We start from the raw sequence: 23,386 nt of genomic DNA, 5'->3' as shown, positions 1-23,386 counted from the left end.
TAAAATTTCGGAATAATTTACGTTAGCAAATATAATTATTTAGACTAAGAGGAAAAAGGAATTATAAAATTAAAAATAAATAAACACTTTCAAGTGACCCTGTTTGGTTTAAATTGTATAAGAAGTTTAATTGAACTACTCATTCTTTAAATATTAAGATTAAAACACTTTTGTTTTTGATTAATATACTTAAAAACAAAAAATATTTGAATACAAATTTAAATTTTTTTAAATAATTCACTTACTTGACTATTTTAATAATCCTGTAATCTTTTTATGAAATTTGGGAACAGCAATATATTTTTGAGCTAAAATACAAATTTAGTCATTATTAGTTACTATTTAAAGCATATTATAGTAGACTAATGGGATTGTAATACATTATAGGTATACCAGTGGCGGATCCAAGGGAGGGGTAAAAGGGTAAATACCCCCCCCCCCTTGAGCTTATTATATTTAAATTTTATAAATTTATTTTTAAAAAAAAATGTCGGTTGAATTTTTTCGTTTATTTTATAAAAATATTGTCATTGAAGAATAAATTCTAAATTGTGAATATTAATAAGGATATAATAAGTAATTAATGTTTATATTAATAAGTATGTTATTAAGTAGGTATGAATAGTATCTGATGGATATATTTTTATTACCCGGTATACCTGGTATACACACTATTGTTGTTTATTGTTCTAACTTTAAATAATGCACATTCGATGTGTGTTTAAACATGTATTACTCGTATGTGTTATAGGCATAATTGTTACCTACTCGTTCATCCGATTCAGTTAACGACACAGGGCAGCTAGAGCAAGTCCAATGTTGTAAGTGCTTATGTTTCTCATATAACATATTAAAAATGTTTTGTCGTCCACGTGTTTGTACTCGACCTATATTTTTTATCTGAACTGTTGGTAATATGTTCATTGAAGTCTTATTGAATGCAGAATGGCAGAGTAGAATATCCTACAATTTTATCTTGAATTTGTGATAAGGTTTTATGTGCCATGTGCCACTACTAATTCTTTCGAAACAAGTCCCTCAGTCAATGAATGTCAAACTCCAACGAGGATTCAAATTTCATATTCTTTAGATATCTTAATTTGATGTTCTTTTTATATTTATATTTTTTTTTAATTCAACACCGATAGGGGAAAACCTAAAGGGTATGTATGGATACAACATTGGCACTATCTATTAGGAATAACTTACATTTACAAATATCATTATTTGGACAAATAGAAAAAAGAAATTAAAATATTGAAAAGGAATAAACACTTTCTGATGATCCTGTTTGATTTAAATTGTGTATGAAGTTTATGTAGATACTCATTCTTTATATATTAAGATTGAAATCTTTTTGTTTTTGGTTTTGATTAACATAATACTTAAAAACAAAAAAATATTTTCATAAAAATATAATTGCTATAAATTAGACACTTACTTGCGCATCTTACTAATTCTGTAATCGATCTATGAAATTTGGTCACAATATATTGTTGAGCTAAAATACATATTAGGTCATTATTAGTAATCATTTAATGCATACAGTAGACTAATGGGATTGTAATATATTATGAGTATACACAATATTGTTGAGTGTTGTTCTAACTTTAAATAATGCACATGTGACATGTATTTAAACATATATTATATGTTATTAGCACAACCATTGCCCACTCGTTCATCCTATTCAGCTAACCCAGCGATACTCAACCTGCCATTTATTTCGACTTGCGGCCCGCGTAATATTTTAAAATATTTTATGTGGCTCAAATAAAAAAAGGTTGAGCAAGGCTGAGCTAACGACTCATGGCAGCTGGAGCGAGTCCAATGTAAGTGTTTGCAGCGTTTCGCATATTACAAGTTAAAAATGTCCTGTCCTCCAAATGTTTGTACTCCTTTACCTAATGTATTAGGGTTATATTTTTTAAATGAATTGTTGGTATTACGTTCATAGAAGGCTAGTTGAATGGCAAAGTAGAATGTCCTACAATTTTATCTTTAATTTGTGCAAAGGTGCCTTAGCGCTCAACGCTTTACGGGATACATACCACCACTAATTATTTAACAACGAATCCCTAAGTCTATGAATGTCAAACGACAACGAGGATTCAGATTTCATATTTTTAAGATATCTTAATTTGATGTTCTTTTTTATGTAAGTTTTTTTTTAATTCGACAAAGAAAGAGTCATCTAAGCTCTTAAAACAAATATCTAATAACCATTTAAATAAGTGTTCAAAAAAACAACAAGGAAAATCTATAATATAATATAAATTATGTATATAAAATCTTAATTAATTTCTATGAATTATTATTAACACAATACGAAATTTAACTTCAAACAAAATTAAATATTTACCTGCGTATCTCGGATATGTATAATGATAATTACCTAAATTTAATAAAATTATTTATTTTATCAATTTGTTAAATAGGTAATTAATTTACGTGCATCTATTTTAGTTGAAATAATTAGTAATAACATCACGTTTAGTAAACTTTTTTTACGAATAATTTTTTTTATGTTTATCGAATTTTTAATAAATACGGGAATACGTTTTATACACAACTATAATAAAAATATAGTGTCTTTTAAAAGATAATTATGAATATAAAATAAAAAATAATACAGAAAAGATAAATATGTACTGATATGAAATAAAAACATAAGAATAAAATTTAATATGTTTATATGAAAGATAAATTATTAAATACGCTGTAGGATGAAAAAACAGAAATAGAAGACGGTGGACATTTTAGTGGCTATATACACTCGAGACTGTTCTAAAATTAAGCGCCGTGTTCGAATTGTAGATCAATTCAACACAGGAGCAGCTGTTGTAGATCTGAGGTTGAAGGGACGTCCAAGATCGTCGAATGTCTGTTTAGCCAAATAAACCACCCGCTCGTCGAATCGAAATCCATTTTGTTTTACATAGTGGGAGATAGTTGTTCAACGTGATCCCAAAGAAGATCTTCTAGCTTAGCTGGGAGAAGTTGGTACAGATGGATCTAATTGAAACACCCGGAAGTGTGGCGATAACTTCAAACCGTATATCAATGACCGATTGAAAACGAATAGCGGAAATATTACAGGAGTGGAGGCCAGCTGGGATCGGGAATGAGTCAACGTCGCCGAGGAAAATTGCAGGAGAGATTAAACGGTACTTGAATTTCTTCACCAAACGAAACGACGACTAAAACTCCATTTGAGGCATTACACTGCTACCAGTCTCGATTCTACGCGGTGGTTCATTTTCCTGCCTCAGCTTGGCCAGAAACCAGAGGGGCAAACCAGACGAGATGCAGCATTTAGTACGGCAGAAGGTTATCGACGGACAACAATGAATGAAGGACGCCTATGACCTAAAAGGATCAGACGTATCTCGCTCGATATCCGAGAAGTTGTAATGACTAATGATGTTACGACAACCGACACTTTACCAACCGATAAAGCTCCAAGAGAAATATCGCAAACGACCAATACAGCCAATACAAGTTATTGAAGTTTGGCAGTCCGACACTTATCAGGTAGTTGAGATTGTCACTGATGGCCGAGAGCTACAATCGACCACCACCCACGTTCGCAGCTTAAATCTTGGAAGATCCTCGCAGTTAACCAGGTTACGAAGAACTAAGAAGTGGAGTTCGGCGAGGAGGTAACCCACCCGAGATGGAGTTTAGACCAACTCGTCAAAGACGTCTTCCTAACCGTTTCATATAGATTACATAAACTTAGGTTTAGTCCTTTTTGTACATAATATGTTTGTATGAATTATTACTAGTTTTTGTTTAATACGCCGTTTAACTTATAAACTTACAATATATGTTTATTGTAGAAAAATATTTTTTAAAATTAATATCATCTGACGATTTTAATCCTGAAGTATCTATGTCATCTGACAAATTAAATTCTGAAAAAATAAATACAGGATTTACTTTATACATTAATACAATCTTTATTTAATCAGGATGATTATCGTACCCATGTAGTATGTAAGTAAACATAAAACAATATATTTACATAGAAAATAATTTTTATCTACCTAAAAACACACATATTTTGCCTGATGAAACTCGTTCAAGTTCACGAGTGAAGATATAAGATTAATGATAATATAGCTGTAAGATGTTATATGAAACAGTTGAAATTTAATTCTTCAATTCGTTTAATAATATTTTGTAGTAGTAAAAGTTTAGTACTGACAGCTATGTAAATAAAAAAATGAATAATATTAATAATTTTTCTCTGAATAATAGTATTGTCAATTTTTATAGTTTTATTTATTTGGAATAAATTATAAGTTTTCGCTATTTTAATATAAATAATAATTACATAATAATTTCTCTTAAAACAAATAGAAATCTTTATCTTTAAATCAAACGCATAGGCTGTTCAGATTTAATGTTAATAATGGTAGGTAGGTACACAATATCTATATATATAAATTGAAATAAATACATTTTTAACTAAAAAAATCCCCACTTGTTTATGAGATGAACTAAAATGTAATAGTACGAACAACGAATGTGTAGTTAATAAATACACGAAAAAAAAGACTTTATAACCAGAAAATTATAGGCGGTCACTGGTCACCAATAAATGATTAAATATTATTGGTATATTAAATTACATTTTAGACTTATGATGACTTGGTGACTATAGGTTACTTACTCATGAATGTTAAATCTACAAAAATGGGTATGAACAAAGAAAATAATTAACTTTTATGTAATACATTAACTTTATTATTATTTATTTATTGGCTGATAAAAACTCTATTTACGAAACAGTCCAATATAAAATGTTGTGTAGTGTATAAACATCAAGGTTGGTTAATAATTAAAAGTTTATTCAAAACTGTCTATCAATTTATCTAAGTTAAAAGTTAATCAAAAGTTAGTAACAACTTTTTAGCTCAAGTTAAGTGAATTAAAAAAAGTTGTTGTTTTCATATTGGTAACCTAGCGACATAGAGTATTAATTTGTGTAAATGACGAAAGTACTACAGTCGTAATCGTTAGTGGTAATAAAATTACAATGTATTTTCCTGATTACTATTACTTAGCGGTTAATCAATAAAGTAAACATAGTTAGATTACCAAAAACACGGACTAACATTTTACAATAATTTTAACTCTCTTAATTCTAGTTGTATATGATAAGTAATAAGATGTTAAAATGGATCAATTAAAGTCCTAAAGAAACTGAGTATTATAATTTAAAAACGCGAGTCTGAGCGCTGGATGTGGAGCCAGGTATAAGGTACTTTCCGTTTAGGTAGAAACGTGGAATTTATGTCAACCAGAGTGTCGAATCCAAATATTTTTCAGTTTTGAAGCTGATAGTAAACTTCATTTTTTCTGCCTGATTAATCGTTATGAATGTAATGGTAATTTTTTTCATAGTTAGTAGAACAAATTGACTTTATTATTTACTAATAAAATAATAATACTTTAACCGACTAATGAGGAAATGGCTCTAACAAGATAACAAAACCCTGGACAATTTTTTGAGTTAGCCATACTACCAACTACTACCAATTTGACCTCCCCCGCCCCCTGAGAAATAATTGTCAGTGATTCGGCACGCTCCTGGTGATAGGTATAAACCTTTTTGGCAACCTTAAAAAATGTTTTTGGACTTACTGTGCATTGCTTCAAAATATTGTTGAACATTCAATTTCTTTTCATCTACAAATATAACCATTACATACATCACAGCACAGTATTCAAATTTGATTATTCTATTCTTTTAATTTATTTAACTATTAACTATATTCGATTCACAATTTTGTATTATATATTTTGATACAGTATACAAAACGTTAAGGTGGTCGGTGATCACATTTTAACCATTTCACGTAAAAATCGCTATCATAACATTCTGAAAACTTGTTTTTTAATAGGCAACTATAAACTATGATAAATATGATTCCTTTTATTTTTGTGTATTATGTTTATAAATAGACTACAAACCTCTACAACACAAAAAACATATTTTAGTTAAATGCAAGGTTATACGACACATTTTAAATTCATTGAATATATAATGTCTTATACACGGAAAAAAATAATTAAATACAGCAAAACCTAGCTGTCTTGTGCGGAATTGCACGGGACCAATAAAAATGTCCGTTTTAGGCATGTTTCCATACAACTGAATAAAAAAGAAAATTCCGTAATATAGAGTTATAATATTCCGCACGATTAAGGTTGTAACATTTTCGGGCCAATAATAAAAAATATCATGGTCTACATATCATAGGCCTAAACTTCAACAAATCTTTGAAGACATTATGAGAGCAAATACAACGATACGAAACGACAGGTAAACTACGACTACGCGCGATGACAATAGTAAGCACTGATGTGTAGATTCAAGATAAAATGTACTTATCGTACATTATTACTTATCGATACGTTTTAATCGCTGACCTTAATAATTTTTTTATAGCAAAATAAATGTGGGTATCAAAAATATTTTTGTTCATTTTATGGTGTGTAGGTGTGTTTTCTCGTGTATATGAGGTGTATATGATTTGCAGGACCAATATATAGCTTTCCGTTTTACGTTAGACAGCTTCCGTTTTATCAAGGGTTTAATCCTATGTTAAATTATAGAAATCTGCTGGGACCATAATAAATTTCCGCACAGAAAAGGATTCCGTCTTATAAAGGGTTCGGATAAGACAGGTTTCACTGTAACTGTTAATAATTGATCATGGTTTAGTTGTGTCAGCTTAATAATAATATTAATCCAGATTTGTAGTTAATTGTCGTTACCAAAACCATTAGTAACACATATGTATCAAATGATTTTAATTGTTTATAAAATAGTTGAGTTAACTTAATATAAAGCTGCTTTGAAGTATAACTATTTATTTCTTTCACATTACCAAACAATATAGTTAAATCAATATTTATAAGATCCAACTGTATTAATTTGGTTGGGAAAACTGTATTAATTTGGTTGGGAAATATTAAAATATTACAGGCTTAAACTTTGAGGTGACGTGAGGACAGGGATTGGATGTGGAGATTTCCGACTTCACGGATGTGGGAGTAGTCGGGGTGTGTGATCGAAATGTTGGAAATAAAAGCAGCATGAGCCAACAGTTTTAAGTTAGACAAAATTGGCAATCGCACTAATTGGTGCCAAACAACCACGATGAATTCAAGAAATGATCTAACGAGTGAAAATATAATGGACGGATACAATGTGCAGATTTAAAACTGTATTGTACTTATATTTTATGCTTATAATTTGTATAAGTTATCTTACAGCTTGATATCATTTCTCTTTCCAAATATTCATCATAATCTAGATTATTGAAATCTGCAAGTTCTGGAAAATGTTCAAGACAGTTGAATTACATTTTATTTTATTTTATTTCATTTTATTTTATTTAGTAACTCCAGGCGGAAGTTTATAGGTACATTGTAATAAGCAGAACTTAAAGTAAGTTAAAGTAATAGTAGGGATTCGAGATTTGACAGCAGAAAACAATAGGTGGAACACAATCGTAAATGATTCCTTCTGCCGAATACTAGGCAAGAACTGTGTATAACAACAGCATGCGAGCTGGTAAGAACATATCACAGTGATGTAGGCTTCTAGGATGTCTTCACTCTTTACTAATATAATATACTAATGCCGCCCATGCCGGGTTGTATGAACAACCACTAAGCATTAAACGAATCAATATTGAGCTAATGGTCCTTTGAACATGATATAGTGGCCTATGAATGGTTCATTAAATTTTATTGGACCGTCAAATTAATACATTTTTTATGCAACTCTGCATAAATTTAGTATATTATCCGTTGGCTGTCTTTATGAAAAAATAACCTATATAATATCTTACGCTGCTGCTCCGCATTACTATGCGTACGAGTAATCGTGGAATCAAAAAGCTCCCACTATGTTGTTACTAATATTACTCTTTTCGCTCATTCATTGCTTATCTAGTATAGTATAAGGATAAAGTAAACACAGAGATTTTTAATTATGTTGTCATTTAAAATTAAAAAACAAAGTGTAGGTGTTATCTTAAACCTTCGAACCTTTGATTGATCAAAAAAAAATTGATGATGGATACCTATGAAATTTATTTTTTAATTCTTATGATTTATAATAATTTTAAAAATGAATTATTAATGTATATGGTTACACAATGTATAAGGTACTTATGTTTGTTATAAAGTATTAACAATGTAACAGACTGATCACTGATCAATGACCATATGAGTTATAGGTAATATATTAATATTATATATGAATACATAATATAAACTATGTGTTATTATATAATTTTTTCATGTAAAGCCCCTGACTGCATTATGTATACCAACACAGTATTAAGTAACATTTACAGATAACAGATCTAATTAGTATTGAACTGTATAAAATCTATATGTACCATAGGTACATTTAATATTTGTCCAATACTATGTTTTATTAAAATACTTACGATATACTTGTAAAGATTGTATTTGAATCACAAAAGTTATATTAGAAATAGCAATCATCATCATTAAAATGATAGAAACATTTAAAACGATGATAAATGAAATAAAACACATTTTGTTGGTTAAAAAATCGTACGTCTTGAACTGCAACTAGTAAATTCTAGACAGTAAACTAAAAGAATATTTTTACAAAACTTCAATAATATACGAGTATTACGCTTTAGGTTATTTTTGATGACATGAACATTTGAGTAAATTATTGAAGTTTTTTATAAAAAAGTAATAACACGCGGAGTTGTAAATAACAGACACCCATAATGAAAATATTATAAAAATTGTTACCTCAGCTGGTGCCTGGTACACAAGTGATATTTGTAAATATTTTAAAAATTTAAATTATTGTACATCAAACATAAAGCTATGTTAACTATATACATACTGCACATACATTAGTTACTAAACGTGTTTCATTACATTTAGATTACTGATAGTTGTTCTTATATCTACTTTGCAATATTATTTTGTCCTATAAAAACTCAAGTAGAAACAAATCTCCTATGTCAAAAAATTATATACCTACCTGAACTATTATATTTTTAAAATGTTTATATTCTTAATTCCTATGCTGAATTTTTATATTTTTTGCAATATGCTGATTTTTATAGTTATAGTTCTCTTCAATAATAAAATTGGATGATGAATTTAGAAGGATTGTAATTTCTTTAGAATTTTAGGCTCATGTTTTTACGTCTCAATATTATATTCAATATTTATTACTTAAAAATAATAGATTTAACTTGTAATGCCGAAAAATAGTCTATTAATAATATTGTTTGTTTTAGATTCTAAGCCAAACAATGAAATTATTATTTTACAATGACACTTATATGTGTTTTCTTGGTCGGTCATTTTTCGGGTAGTATAAATACTTTAATTCAAGATAGTGTCTGGTAGAAAATTGGATCCAAGTAAAGTAGGTAAACAATTCCTGGTACATTTTGAAAAAATTCAGGAAAAAATATAAAATCTTACATCATTAACGTTTTTTAACTGTCATTGTATTAACTTAAGGGGATCCTAGTAAACGCAAAAATTTTTTGTTGATTTAAACTCAATTTTTTTTTAATTTCCACTCACAACTTATTATGAGGAACCTTGAATACGTTTTTAGATAGACAGCAGTTAAGTGACATAAATAATGCAATAATCATTCGGTGAAAACTGAAAAGTTAATGTGCTCACGTTTATTTTTTTAGAATTATAACAAAAATAAAAATGGAATATAATATGTCAAAAACTGGTTTCGAGTAAAACTCTCCTTTTTTCCTTCATTTTTGTTCAACTTTATTTATTAAATATTTCTGGTCACTTTTTTCTGAATTCCAACAAAATCAAAATCGATTTTATCAAAAACTGGTGCTGCTTAAATATTTTCGTTTCCTCCGCTATTCTTAGTTTGTTTTTCTCAACAATTAAGAAAATGACTAGGTGATTTTTACTTTTACCCGGAATTTATCAAATAGATCAAATATTCTGTTTCAGACCGAAGTAAATGTGCCGTCAGACACAAAAAAAACATAAGTACATATTTTTGTAAAACCAATACATTTGTCTCTCGGCTAAGAAACTAAATTTTGGGACCATCTTAGACTGCACATTTTTACTTCTTAAGAACGGCTCTAATAGTTATTTATTTTTAGTACCACCTATACATTTCTTTCATGTTATGGTATTTTTAGTGACTACAGGCATAGATTAAAAAACACCAAAGATAGGCAACACCAATACCATATAATTCGTCGCTCTTTATTTTTATTTCGAGTTGACTCACTAGTGGTGAATTTTAGCAGAGGAGGGGGAGGGGGGTGAGAAATAAGTATCTACTCATCTTCTGTCACTATAGAGTCAAATTCAAATAAAAATAATGAGTGATAAATGATTGCATTGTCATTGTTTAACTATAAAGTGTTTAGTATTATTCTATGTATTCTACGAGCTATTAATAATTATAAATTATAATTAAAATAAACAATAGGTGCCTAATTATTAAATGTTTAAGCTTATTTCTGTTACTATAGTTCATGAAAACCTTTCTATTTTTCTAACTAGGAGTAGTATTGCATATGACTTTTTTTTTTGTCAAACATTCGTCTACCCGACCAAACCTATTTTAATGCTTATGGTATAGTACTCAAATAGATACATAAAATAAATGTTTATTTTAGTTTTTGGTAATAATAATCTTAGTGTTAGTGTGTTACCTACTTACCTCTATAAGCAGTATAAGCTATGAATTTATGACTATGTTAATTAAAGTTACCTATTCATAAATAATTATCAAACTAATTGTTAGGTACAGTACCTAGTATATTTCAATATTTGTAAAGACCATATTAAATAGATACTTAAATTACATAGTATACAAAATATTTAAAAATATTCCAGTGACTATAGGGTTTAAAGCTTTGCTTAATAGTTATTTTATTCTTAAATAATTTACATAACATTAATTATTATCAAACAATATAATGAGGTTGTGTTTATAAAGATTAATAAATTACTCTGTGCACTCATTTTAAAAAAACAAGTACCTATGATGTAATTATGTATAGTATTGCGGTAAATTTAGGTAAATATATTAATCATTTGAAATGATTCATTTCATATGTATGGTATAATACTATAATATGATATCTTACATTCATGGTTAGTTAGGTATGTCTGTCTACTGTTTACTATAATAAACAATTATTGATCACTTTAACACAGATTCAGCAGAAAGAAGAAGACGACTTTAATTGAGATCAAATAAAAAATATAAATAATGTAGAAATAATAATCAATTATAATTATAATTATAATTGTGGGGGATGAGGTGACCGAGTGGTCTGACGCGTCCGCTGCGACGCAGCCGGTCGCGGTTCGATCCTCGGCTACCTGGCGGCATTTTTCTCCGGACAAGTCGCGGTGACCGGAGAACAAGTGCTGTCATCCCGCACCCCCGGGGCATGGCAGAAACCTACGGGTGCCCCATTCGAAATTCTGCCAAAAACAAACACACACGTGTTCCCCCCTATCGTCCCAAAATATACAATACAAACCTACAATACAAATCCTTTTACAGCTAATGGCCTCAGTTGCCGAAGCTTAAGATCAATAAAAAAAAAAAAAAAAATTATAATTGTAACTTCAATATAGACATACAAATTTAAATATTGAATGTTGAAAGGTTATATTAGGTATACATTTTTAATACTGTTATTACTTATTAATATAATCATTAATCATTTCCCAGTTCTACTTTGTTTTTAACTATAGATATTGTAATAAGGTTGCTTTGTCACGTTTTCCTATGATAAATAAATGTCGTTCAAAATATCATTTTTTGTAACAAAGTCTAAAAACCCATGAGATAGATACACGTGTTTCATAATTTGTCCCTATTGTATTACTTATAACTATATCTTCTTCAGTATCATCACTATCATTTTCACTTTTTTCATTTAGTGGTATCCATAATTGGGCCGGGCCGCGAGGGTCTTGCCCCTCAAAATTCTCGGTCTTGCAAGAATTGTACTCACATTTTTTTCGACATGAATAGTAATTATTAGAGTTAGGATGTTGATGAATTTTGTATTATTTTTTTTTTTTGATTCTATACAATGCTATTAGCTAAAAAAAATTTTCATGCTCCCTTAATGCAGAATATTCTAATTATATTTTGCATTTTTTTTTTTGCATTTTTTTTTTTGCATTTTTAGGTATTTTTAACTATAAATGCATTTTTTTGTTTTTTAACGTCATTTATCTACATTTTTAAGTCCTTTTGCATATTTTTTGTAGTTTTTGTACAATGCGGGGGGCATTTTTCTCAAACTTTAGATTTTAAAGAAAATTTGTATAACAATCGAAAAAATCGTTTTAATATCATTATTGTGGGTATTTGTTGTGATTAAATTTATCGCCTACCGATAAGATTTACTGTTTGAGTGTGATACATTGATAAAACAAGTGATCTTTCAGACATGCGGCTATTTTGAATATAATTTTTTTTATTTATATTTTACTTTTTAATTTATTTTTAATAAGTTTATATAATGCTTAAAATGTAAATGTATACTATTGTTAATTAATATAATAATTCAAATTTTAAATTACTATTACACCAATTATCACAACCATATCTCAAATAAAAATTATTATTTATAAATACATTTTTTTTACTTATTTAGTTAGATTTTTTAGATCATTTTTAAGTTCATCATTTGAAGTTTTTAGCTCATTTTTGCATTTTTTTTTTTAGAGCATTTTCGTGTGTATTTTAGGTCATCGACGTCCAAACTGTAGTAATTATCATTAAATGTAAAAAAAAAAATTATGTGATGTTTATGCCCCCTCCCGATTCAAAGTCAAACCCTCTGTCAAATCGCCTCTGTTGAGAATAAAATTACGCCCGTGGCTACCGCAACTCAGAGGTTGTTATAACATTATTATTATTTTTTTTTTTACTTTATTATTGTTATAAGTTATAACCAATAGGTCTAACCACTCTTACATGTAATAAGAAAATGTTTTTGTTGAAAATATTAAAAAAAAAAAATATTTGTGTAGCCAATTGAAAATAATTTGTTGTAGGTACGGTACTTTTAGCAAAAATTACGAACTACAAAACTCGGTACCTATATTATAATCGTATAAGTATAACTATATATCATGCACATAGCATATAAAGCAGTCATTTATCTAAACGTGTTGCAACGTAGTATAAAGGTATATGAGATCGTTAGTGTCCTATAAGATTTTAACCCCTTCCTTAAATCTAAAATAGTTCTAATGACAAATAAAACCGGTACGAATTCTTTTACAATCGTCAATCGTATTCCGGAGCCAATGACTGAAAGAGGTTATTAGTACCTATACCTGCAGCTATACCGGTACAGTATATTTACAAGAAATAATACGAGTTATTCTCGCAGTAAGTAATTTTTAAACGCTTTCATTAATAACTAACCTTAAAAAACTAACAAAATTACTCATATATATTTTATATTTAAACATTGGTCCTTTTAAAATTTCTTTCATATAATTATTTACTAATTATATTAAACCATATTTTTAAATATTAAATTATGAAATTTATAATGATAGTCGATAACTGATGAGACAATTATTATTTTTTAGTGTTTAAGGTTGATACGCAGTAATGTTAAATGTATGATCTTACCTACTATATTATAATTTAATACAAATCACAGATATGAAGCATAATGTCAATGCGTTAAACTAAAATATATTATCGTATTTCTGCATATAATTTGTTTTAAAATGTAGTCGTATCTACATATAGGTACTTACATTAAACACTACAGTCTACAATATAACAAGTCTGTCTATAGTCTCTTTTTGCGATTTGTATGATCCTCACACCTCGATACCTCATACAATGCTTCTGTGGATGTAAATTTCTATTGTCTTGATAGTTCCGCCGTAGTAACGGTAAATAAAATTGTGCCCGGATGCATTTTACCGCAGTAGTGTTTGCTAACAGTATAGTTAAAAAAAAATTTTAGCCACGAAGGTGGTGCATTTTCTATTACTTAAACCATAAAACATAGGTACCTACATCTGTGAAATTATATATGTAATATTCGTTTTCGATACTTTGTAGGTAGGTAAGTATAATTTAATTATTTACATTGGATATACATGATATACATGAGTCGTCGTTATCTACAAAAGTACGCATAAAGGACATTTAGCAAATATAGACACTTAACATGCTGGTGTACTGTTTGTATTATAAATAGGTAACAGGAAATACGAATGATTTATAATATATCATTATGAATATCAATTACTTGGATAATTTAGCTGTAAATTTCAGCAGAATATATAATCTCAAATATATTTGTATAATGTTTAAACGATTGCTTTATTAAATTTCATTTGACATTTATATTTAAGAAATATTATTTTCCAGGTGAAAGTGTTTGAATACGTATTCATTAACTAAAATCGTATATACATACATATATGTCGTAGGCATAGTCAAATCATACATTTTACTAATACCTAGGCAAATAGTCGAAGAATTAAATTTTTAAGCAATTTCACTATCCGCCTTCACATTTAGTTAAATGAATATTTCAAGTCAGAAAAATAATAAAAATGAAACATTTTGTATTGTTTTAAAAATTTAACTATATTTTCTATTAATTATGTATGGATATTTTATATTTAAAAAAGCGATGTATACTTTCTTAACGTGTAAAATACGAAGGTACATGAAATATTTTTAATGTCGTGTCCATGATGGGTACGAGTATAAAAAATGAATAAGAAGGGTATATTATAATTACGAATTTTTATTAATTTTTAGTCATTACTTGTTGTTACATGTTATTGTTTGTTTGGACAGGTGGCATTTGCATATGTATTTTAAATATTTTTAAATCGTTAAAAGAACTTATATCGCTATATGACAAAACAAAATTGTTTTCATCAACCTCTAGAAAAAAATTCAAAAAAAATTAATAAATTCTATAAATAACTCAAAAACATTCAAAATATTTCTAAAAATATACAAATATACAATGCATAGGTCATATACTAATATATATTATACATATAGATTATAAAAACATTTGGTAAAAATATCAAGTATTTATACGGTTATTCGTTTTTAAATTATAATGCAAAATAACAATCAACATTTTTGTATTTACCTATACTATTGTTTTGGGTAGAGAATTCCCATTTTCCCCTAATTCAGTGCTCTCAGCATGAAAATGCTTTAAAACGGCCGGGCCGTTTAGGAGGAGTTCAAATAGGTACACACGTACAGAACAATTATGTATATTATAAAGATAAAATAGTTGCACTGAACTTATGACAATTAACAGTAAAACAAATAATTATACATACAACTTTTCGCAATTAACATTTTTTAATTTTTTAAACCATGAAAAAAAAAAATTATAAGTTAACCAAATTTAACAAAATATTAGGAATCATTAACCTAGTTTCACAGATTATAATACATTATGTCACATATATCTTGTGCTTTATACCTGATTATAATTAAGAAAATTGATGATTGAAGAAATAAATTGTCACTTCTGAAGAGTATAAGAAAAAAATTGTAAATGTCCAGATTTTTCCCCAAAATTATATCATACTTTATATGTTATTTTGACAATCAGAATAGGCCTATTAATATGAGCGTAATGGGGTTACATTTATAAACATTTTATTAAACAACAGACTCCGAACACGATTTGGTGGCTTTGGTAGTAACTTGTAATGTAACAATGTTAGGTTATTGATAATATGTGAAATATAACGTGTCTTGGCATGATTTTTGCCGGTTATATATTTCGTATTTCTGAAAAAAAAATGTTCACTATAGACCTATTAATATAATACTATTTTCTGGTTTATGGTTTTCCCGAGCTTTTGACCAACATCAGAGAAATTTTGTAATTCATATAAACACGTCTTTCACCAGGTTAAACGAAAAAACACTCCTTTTTTATAAGTAGGTATTAACTGTAATAATACTTGAAAAAGATACTGTAGAGTAAAGAGACTACCAAACAAGTGACCATTTACAGACTTAGCTCAAAAAATGTACTAGTACCTAAAAAAGAGACCAAATGGGTATAGCATAACTAGAAATTTCATCAGAGGGCCTCCTCTCTTGGGGGGGGGGGGGGCAACCAAGGATTTTTTTTTAATTTTCACCACAATTTAAGTTTAATATAATTGGTAGCTATGACGGAAGCGGGGCACTTCCTCCCTCCTCAAATGGGTGCACTGCTGATTTGTTTGTTGTTATTCCCAAATATGAGAAAAGTACCTACTAGGGTTTTATACTTTTCTCAAAATACTAACTAAATGCAACTATTGCTACCAGAAACAACACTCAAAGACCAAAGTTGAAATTCTAAGTATTTTAACAGCTTCATAAGACGATGAAAGACAATGAAATAAAAACAATAGGTACATGTTATCACCCCGCTCAGAACCTAAAATTAAGGGGAAAAAAATAAAATAGTTATCTTGAACAAAACCAGTTTTCGACAAATTCAATTCTCAGGCGATTCAGAAAACCTTGATACCCCAGTCCCTCGGAGTCGGCACTTTAACCAATGCGTTACGATTATGGAGTGCAAATACTCGACAGCCGTCCATGGCTCATGTCATGAGAAATACCACAAGGCACAAGTTGGATTATTTAGTTTTTATTCACTGCAGTACTGTTTGTTTTGTATTCGTTATCGTTGCCGGGCGGCCCGGACGTCGCGATGCTGACGCCGCCGACCACCGCGCCGCCCGCCTACGAAGCGCCGCACGAACGCAGTGTGGTGGTGGTCTACGTGCAGCACACAATAACGTAATTTCAACGCAGCTGTACTAAAATAATACCCATGCAATGAAGGTCTATTCGTTGTATCATTATGTCTATTTTGTGTTCAAGAGACGCAAAACGATGGCGGGATGCACGCTGATGGCTGGCGTGATGCTGCTGTACCTGACCGTGGTCGTGCGACGAAACGCCGCCAGCGATGATTACAGAACCGCCGAACAGATGCCGTACTTCGTGTGAGTATTAATGGTGTTATCGTTAAAAGTTACTACTGCAATAATTTGCCGTCGACGACATATTTTGTTGTTGTTGATTGTGTATTTACGTCAATCATCTCGCGTCTCGGGATAGAATTAGAATATCAGCGGGAAATGCGTAGGTCGCAGATCTCGTGATAGTAGATGCGCGCACGCGCGATACAAATTTTACCGCCAGACCTTCTCATTCCCCCTTAATAATAATAAATAATCATATACCCTATCCGGCGCACTATTGCTACTGCAGATGGCTTCAGATCTCATGCACTCTTGACGGTTCGGACAAATACAGTAAACCGTTATTTCACAATATTTGGTTTTACACTATACCGAGTAGCGGACTACGACCTTATCAGCCTGCTCACTGCTGTCTAACAGTCCAACTTACTGTCCGAGTCCGACTATAACGTCCCGGCTGATCGCGAATCGTTGTCCAATGTCCATTTATGACCGAGACTCGGGTACTGATAAAGTGATAAATGATAACACAGTCGTCCCCTTCCGGACTGCAGCCGCGACTCGGGTTGGCCACACTGTTTATCCGCTGGCCGCTGCGAGCAGCCGCCGCCGACTTAGTTGACGCGACGTGCCGACATCTCCGCTGTCGCAGTCCATGCCCTGTTATTTGTCCCTTTAATTATAATAATATTATAACACATTGTAATAAGTCGAAGCACTTCCTTCGTCCCATACCTACTTGGCGCCAAAATCCAAAGAGATACCATTAGATAATATATTTTTCCTTTTTCCGTGGACAATGAATCTAGGACAACATTACCCTCAGAACATTAAATTTTCCCACCCACTATATTCTTAAAAATATATTCTAACAATATCGTCGAAGTGTGTGATAAAATAAAATAAAATATATCACCAAATATTTTGTTGAATACCTAGTACCGATGTATTTTTTTATACTAATCTAATTGGTATGTAGGAATGTACAATATAGAATAATAGGTACCTATTATAGGTAAATACTACCTACGTACCAAAATAATGATAAAAATAATACACCTATACGTTTGGTTAGGATAACCCTAAACCTACCTAAGTAATGTTAAAATAAATGAAGTATAATTCGTATAAATATAACGTTAAATGTTATAGTTAAACGATTTAGATTGTTTAACAATGAAGTACATCCAACATAGACATTATACATTTTGTAAAAAGTGACTTGGACTGTATTTCTTATTTTTATGTATTTTAAGTTCATTAATTTATCTCTAATATTTACATGTTAAATGTTTTTTATTATACCTCCGCATAAAAACTAATATATTTCTAACAAAAAAATATCATGTAAATATCCACTAGAAATTTAAAATTCACATACTGATGAAATAAAGCTTTAAAAGTTCGATTTTTTTTCTGAAAACCTTGTGCTTGAAGCATTTGTTATTATTCTAAGTGTTCGTTCATAGCTCTTTCGTTGTCATGGTATCTGATTTTGCAATATTTTAGTTTCCGATTCGAAATTGTACAGACTACAGGATGATTATTTAAGTAGATGTTCATTGTATTTGTATATAAGTTAATAATAGTTTTAAATGGTTGGAATTTTGTGTTAAGCAATAGGTAACTATTATGAATACATTTTTAATACATGGACATATTTGTATTTGAAAATCAAGTAGGTACTTTTCAAAATTCAAAAGAATTACTATTATTATTATTATTTATCACATTTCAAATTATTATTTTTGATAATCTTCATAAGGTTCATTGTTTTTTTGTAATCAAAATCAAATTATCAAACATTTATTTATTTTACATTTCATTTACAACCGTTTATTTTTTAATTTATTAAAGTATTTCAGAGTTGAAGTAATATATCATTAAATTGTTCAGTATAAATTATAAAATTAGGTAGCCAAGTAGGAAGTCTGGTAGTCAAAGTTCTAAATTATAATTACAATTAAATGAGACATTATAATTTCAAATTAGTAATTACTCATTACAAAATTAAAGAAGAAAAATTACAAATAGTATTGGTATTTGTTTTTCAATACTTTTTGAATGGATGTATTTGTATAATTGAATCAGTTTTTGATTACAATATCATAAGTATTTTTTCAAGACTGATTTCAGTGTCTTCCACACTCATTAAGACATAAGTATTTAAATTATATACGAACGTCATTTTCGACTTCTGAAGGTCACAACCTAGTTCCATTTCAATACATACTAATATTTCGATGGCCGATAACTGCATACGAGTGTCGAGTACTATTATAGTGTTATAGATATTCCTTCCTGGGTTAAATAGATATCCGATTTCCGTTCACAATTTGATAATTTTTTGTTTTATATTTTTAATGTTATGTAAACATATACACACAATATACAAAACAACTTAAATAACTAAATGAGCAAAAATATAATTTTAGCCATAATTTGTTTACATTATGTTCGCCAAACGTGTGGTCACTAGTCTATGTCGTAGTAGATACTATGCGTAATTTAATCTAATTGACTAATTACGTACATTTTGTTCTACATTAAAACACAGTCCTCGTACATAAAAATAAAGTATGTTTCAAATATAAGCTAATAAGTAATAAGTATAACAATTTATTATTATTATTGACATAAGATGCATGGCGTGCATTAACAATATAAAATTACTTGAACGTCTTCAACTGTTATAATTTATAAGTTAGGTAACTACCTATATAATTTTATATAATATATTATATGTAACGCGCTGTGGCGAGGAGTCTGGCTTCGGTCACAAATGTGCTCTGACTGCCAGCACCGGCCAGTCCATTAGTTCCAGGATGGGTGACCACTAAGAATTATTAATCAATTATCCATCTAAGAATTTAAATTTATACATATTTAGTTTGGCCCTTTTAAACACAGTGAAACCAGCCTCTAGTAATTAGTGACAACAACCCCCAATGAAACTATTTGATAACAAAATCAACTTTATAAGTGATATTATCACTTTTCAATACAGACGAAAATTACACAACAAAATATATATTAATATTTAATAGTATTAATACACAGTTATTATAGTGCCTATATATAAATACCAAATATCAAACGTATTTAAGGAGAAAAAAATTACTCACGGACTTAATGTCTTAATGGTCACATTTTTTGTTTTGAAATTTGTCATACGACTACAATCAGCTCATAGCTGACATAAAAAGTTATTTTTTTATTGTGATAATTAATGTTCATATAGCGAACATAAATACCATATAGTTTCAGAGTTATATTAGGTAACATTGTTACCACTAGCCCTGGTCTCCTCTACTTTGTTTTATCGCATTGAAATAATGTCCCTACTAAACAGGTGTTAGTTTTACTATGAAACTTAGAAAAAAAAAAAATTTATAAATTATGCTTGATAAATTATTGGTTTTTTTTTAAATCTAATAAATTTAAAACACTACTCAAATCTTTACTAATTTGATAATTCATGTGAAAACTCCTAAATTCTTAATTATTTTATACCGTTACTTATATAATCGTTAGAAATTACATTATAATTATAAATACATTTTAATGTTTGAGCTGTAGATCATTTTTTTTTAAACAGTAAAATGTGTAGATACTGTGGATACAGTCACGGGCAGCAGTATTGTAAAAAAATTACAAATTTAGTTTAAGTAACACATCATTATTATTATCACTATAAATTATAATATAGTACTGTATGTATTATATTTCACGATTCAGTTTAATAACTGAAATTATCTTTATATTATGTTTTGAAAATATGTTGTTATTTAGTAGCTAAGAGCCTAAGTATAAAAATTACTAAAATTTTAATTTAAAATAATATGTCAACATCTAAATATTTATGATGTACTTAAAGTTCTTATAATTTGATTACCTAGGTGAACCTTTTTATCATTAACAACTTCCAATACTAAAAAAACGGCCATATGAGAGGAATAAAAACCTTTACGAGTTGGCCAATGCCAATAAGTACCAATATATACCTGTATAATTTAATGATTATTTTTAAATTGTAATATTTTAGATCGATACTCACCGCTTGTATACAAATTTAAATATCGTAAAAACCAACTTACGTACACAGATAATGTTTTTGTTTAAGTTGACAAGTGAAAATAGTTAACCGATAACTACAATATATGTTTAGTTTATTATTTTGTGATAATATTGTTTACAATTCTATTTTTATAAGCCTCTACATGGGTATAGGGATAAAATCCCCCCCTTCATAGGTTTATGATTAATCTTAGGAAAATTCCTAAATGAACTAAAATCCAGCGTACTCTATACTGACTACAACAATAATATTTTAATAAAGTTACTTATTAAATTGTTTGTAGCAAGTCATATAAATGTATCAACAATACATGTATTGTCAGCAAACTACCATCAGTGGAAAAAGAAAACATTGGACTTGATGGGTCTATAGACGTTTGTCGTTTAACTTGTGGACGCTATGGATCACTTTGGCCAAAGCCAACAGTCAATACAACTATAGGGTAAACATAAACTTCACAATATTTTTTAGATTCAAACTAATCATGTATGTAATTGTTTGATTTGTTATTATAATATAATAGGAAATCTGTGATTGAATTTGGTCTCGATAATATTAAATTTGATACATCGTTGATCGCTGACCAAATGAGCAAAGAATACATGTCTGAAGTGACTCAAGTTTTTGTATCGTCCTTAAAAAAACTTTGCGTCCCAAATTGTGTTTACTACGCAATTACTCCAATTATATCTATAACTACAAGTACTGCATTTGATTATATCAAATTGACAACCAACGAAAGTTATAGTTTGAAAACAAACACCGAAGGTATTTAATTATTTACTTCAGATATATTGAAGCTGATTGAAACTTTATACCGGCGTTTAATTTTTAGGAGATCGGATAGTAATTAATATTGAAGCAAAGACCGTTTATGGGGCGAGAAATGGATTAGAAACCTTACGACAACTTGTTGCTACTTACGGTTCAAGTGTGTCTGGAAAAAAATTGGTAATGGCCGGCGATGTTCAAATAAGTGATCAACCTATGTATGCTTATCGTGGTTTCATGCTGGATACCGCTAGACATTATTTCCCAATGGAAACTATTAAGAGACATATTGACGCTATGGCTCATTCCAAATTAAATGTATTTCATTGGCACGCCACCGATTCTCACAGTTTCCCTTTGGATTTACCTAGCGCACCATTAATGTCGAAGTAAGTTTACTTAACATTTAACAAGAACGATCTAATGAGCAATGATATTATATCAATAAGTAAAATAACATATATAACTGTATATACACATTAGTAAAATATTTTACGTACCTACGCTATTAGTGTATTGTTCATATTTATCATAAATAATTGTATTATTTATATATCACACAAGTTATTTCGTGTTTCATATTTTAGATTCAAAGTCGAGCGATGAATGTATTGATTCTACAATAATGTTTTTTTTTTTTGTGTGTGTACTCGATAAGTTGTTGAAATAAAGCTTTGATATTCAACTTCAGTATCTTTTCCGAGGGAAAAGTGAATCTAGTTGGTGCACTCGAAGGTCAAAGATTCCTAGTAGTATTCAAAAACAAAAAAATTGAGGAAAAACCGAAATTTTTAAGTAAAATTGGTTTTTGGTGTAATTTAAAAATATTGTTCGTGGGTACATGAAACTTCTATAGTATATTATTATATACAAATAGAATAATATGCAAATAATATTACTTCAACTTAACCTAACCGTAATACCGTATTAATAATAACAATATAAATATAATATAAAATATGCTAGGCTGACAGCAGGATTCTTCGCTCAGAATCGTTTTAGTATACAATGATATTATATTATTTAATTCAATTTCAACACCATCCATTACAGTGGCCCACTTATAACATACTGTACTGCAGAGTGTCACCCACTTACCCTCTGTTTTGTCTTTAATTTTTAGATATGGTGCCTATAGCCCTGACGAAATCTATTCATTCAAGGAAATTAAGGATCTTCTCAGATATGCATTAGTCAGAGGAGTAAGAATTATTATTGAGATCGATTCTCCTGCACATGCGGGTAACGGTTGGCAATGGGGTAAAGCATCAGGTTATGGTGACATGGCAGTTTGTGTGGACAAAGGACCTTGGAGAAAATACTGTGTACAGCCGCCATGTGGACAGCTCAATCCAATCAATACTAATACGTATAAATGGTTGGGAAAAATTTATAAGGACTTGATCAATGTACTACCAAAAGGAGAAGCATTCCACATGGGTGGTGATGAGGTTAGTTGTACATAAACTGTTCTTAAAT

General features: G+C 29.4%; 1 protein-coding gene across 3 annotated transcripts in view; it reads left to right on the top strand.

Annotated features, from left to right (window-relative positions):
- Window positions 1–23,386, top strand: part of LOC111034762 (chitooligosaccharidolytic beta-N-acetylglucosaminidase-like) — a 38,514-nt gene that overhangs the window by 13,517 nt on the left and 1,611 nt on the right. Inside the window, exons 1-6 of one of the 3 annotated variants that reach the window (XM_022316117.1) lie at window positions 13,337–13,450; window positions 16,955–17,079; window positions 21,420–21,578; window positions 21,660–21,904; window positions 21,972–22,296; window positions 23,031–23,358. In XM_022316117.1, the coding sequence (XP_022171809.1) occupies window positions 16,967–17,079; window positions 21,420–21,578; window positions 21,660–21,904; window positions 21,972–22,296; window positions 23,031–23,358 (1,170 nt within the window). In that variant the 5' untranslated portion in view covers window positions 13,337–13,450; window positions 16,955–16,966. Of the gene's footprint in view, window positions 1–13,336; window positions 13,451–16,234; window positions 17,080–21,419; window positions 21,579–21,659; window positions 21,905–21,971; window positions 22,297–23,030; window positions 23,359–23,386 lie in introns of those variants that run through there. The other 2 variants (XM_022316118.1, XM_022316116.1) reach the window with 2 other exon arrangements.

This window comes from Myzus persicae, unplaced genomic scaffold (genome assembly GCF_001856785.1).
Source record: "Myzus persicae strain clone G006 unplaced genomic scaffold, MPER_G0061.0, whole genome shotgun sequence".
NCBI lineage: Eukaryota > Metazoa > Arthropoda > Insecta > Hemiptera > Aphididae > Myzus > Myzus persicae.
Note: the sequence above shows the minus strand (reverse complement) of the source record. Positions and strands in the feature narration are given on the sequence as shown.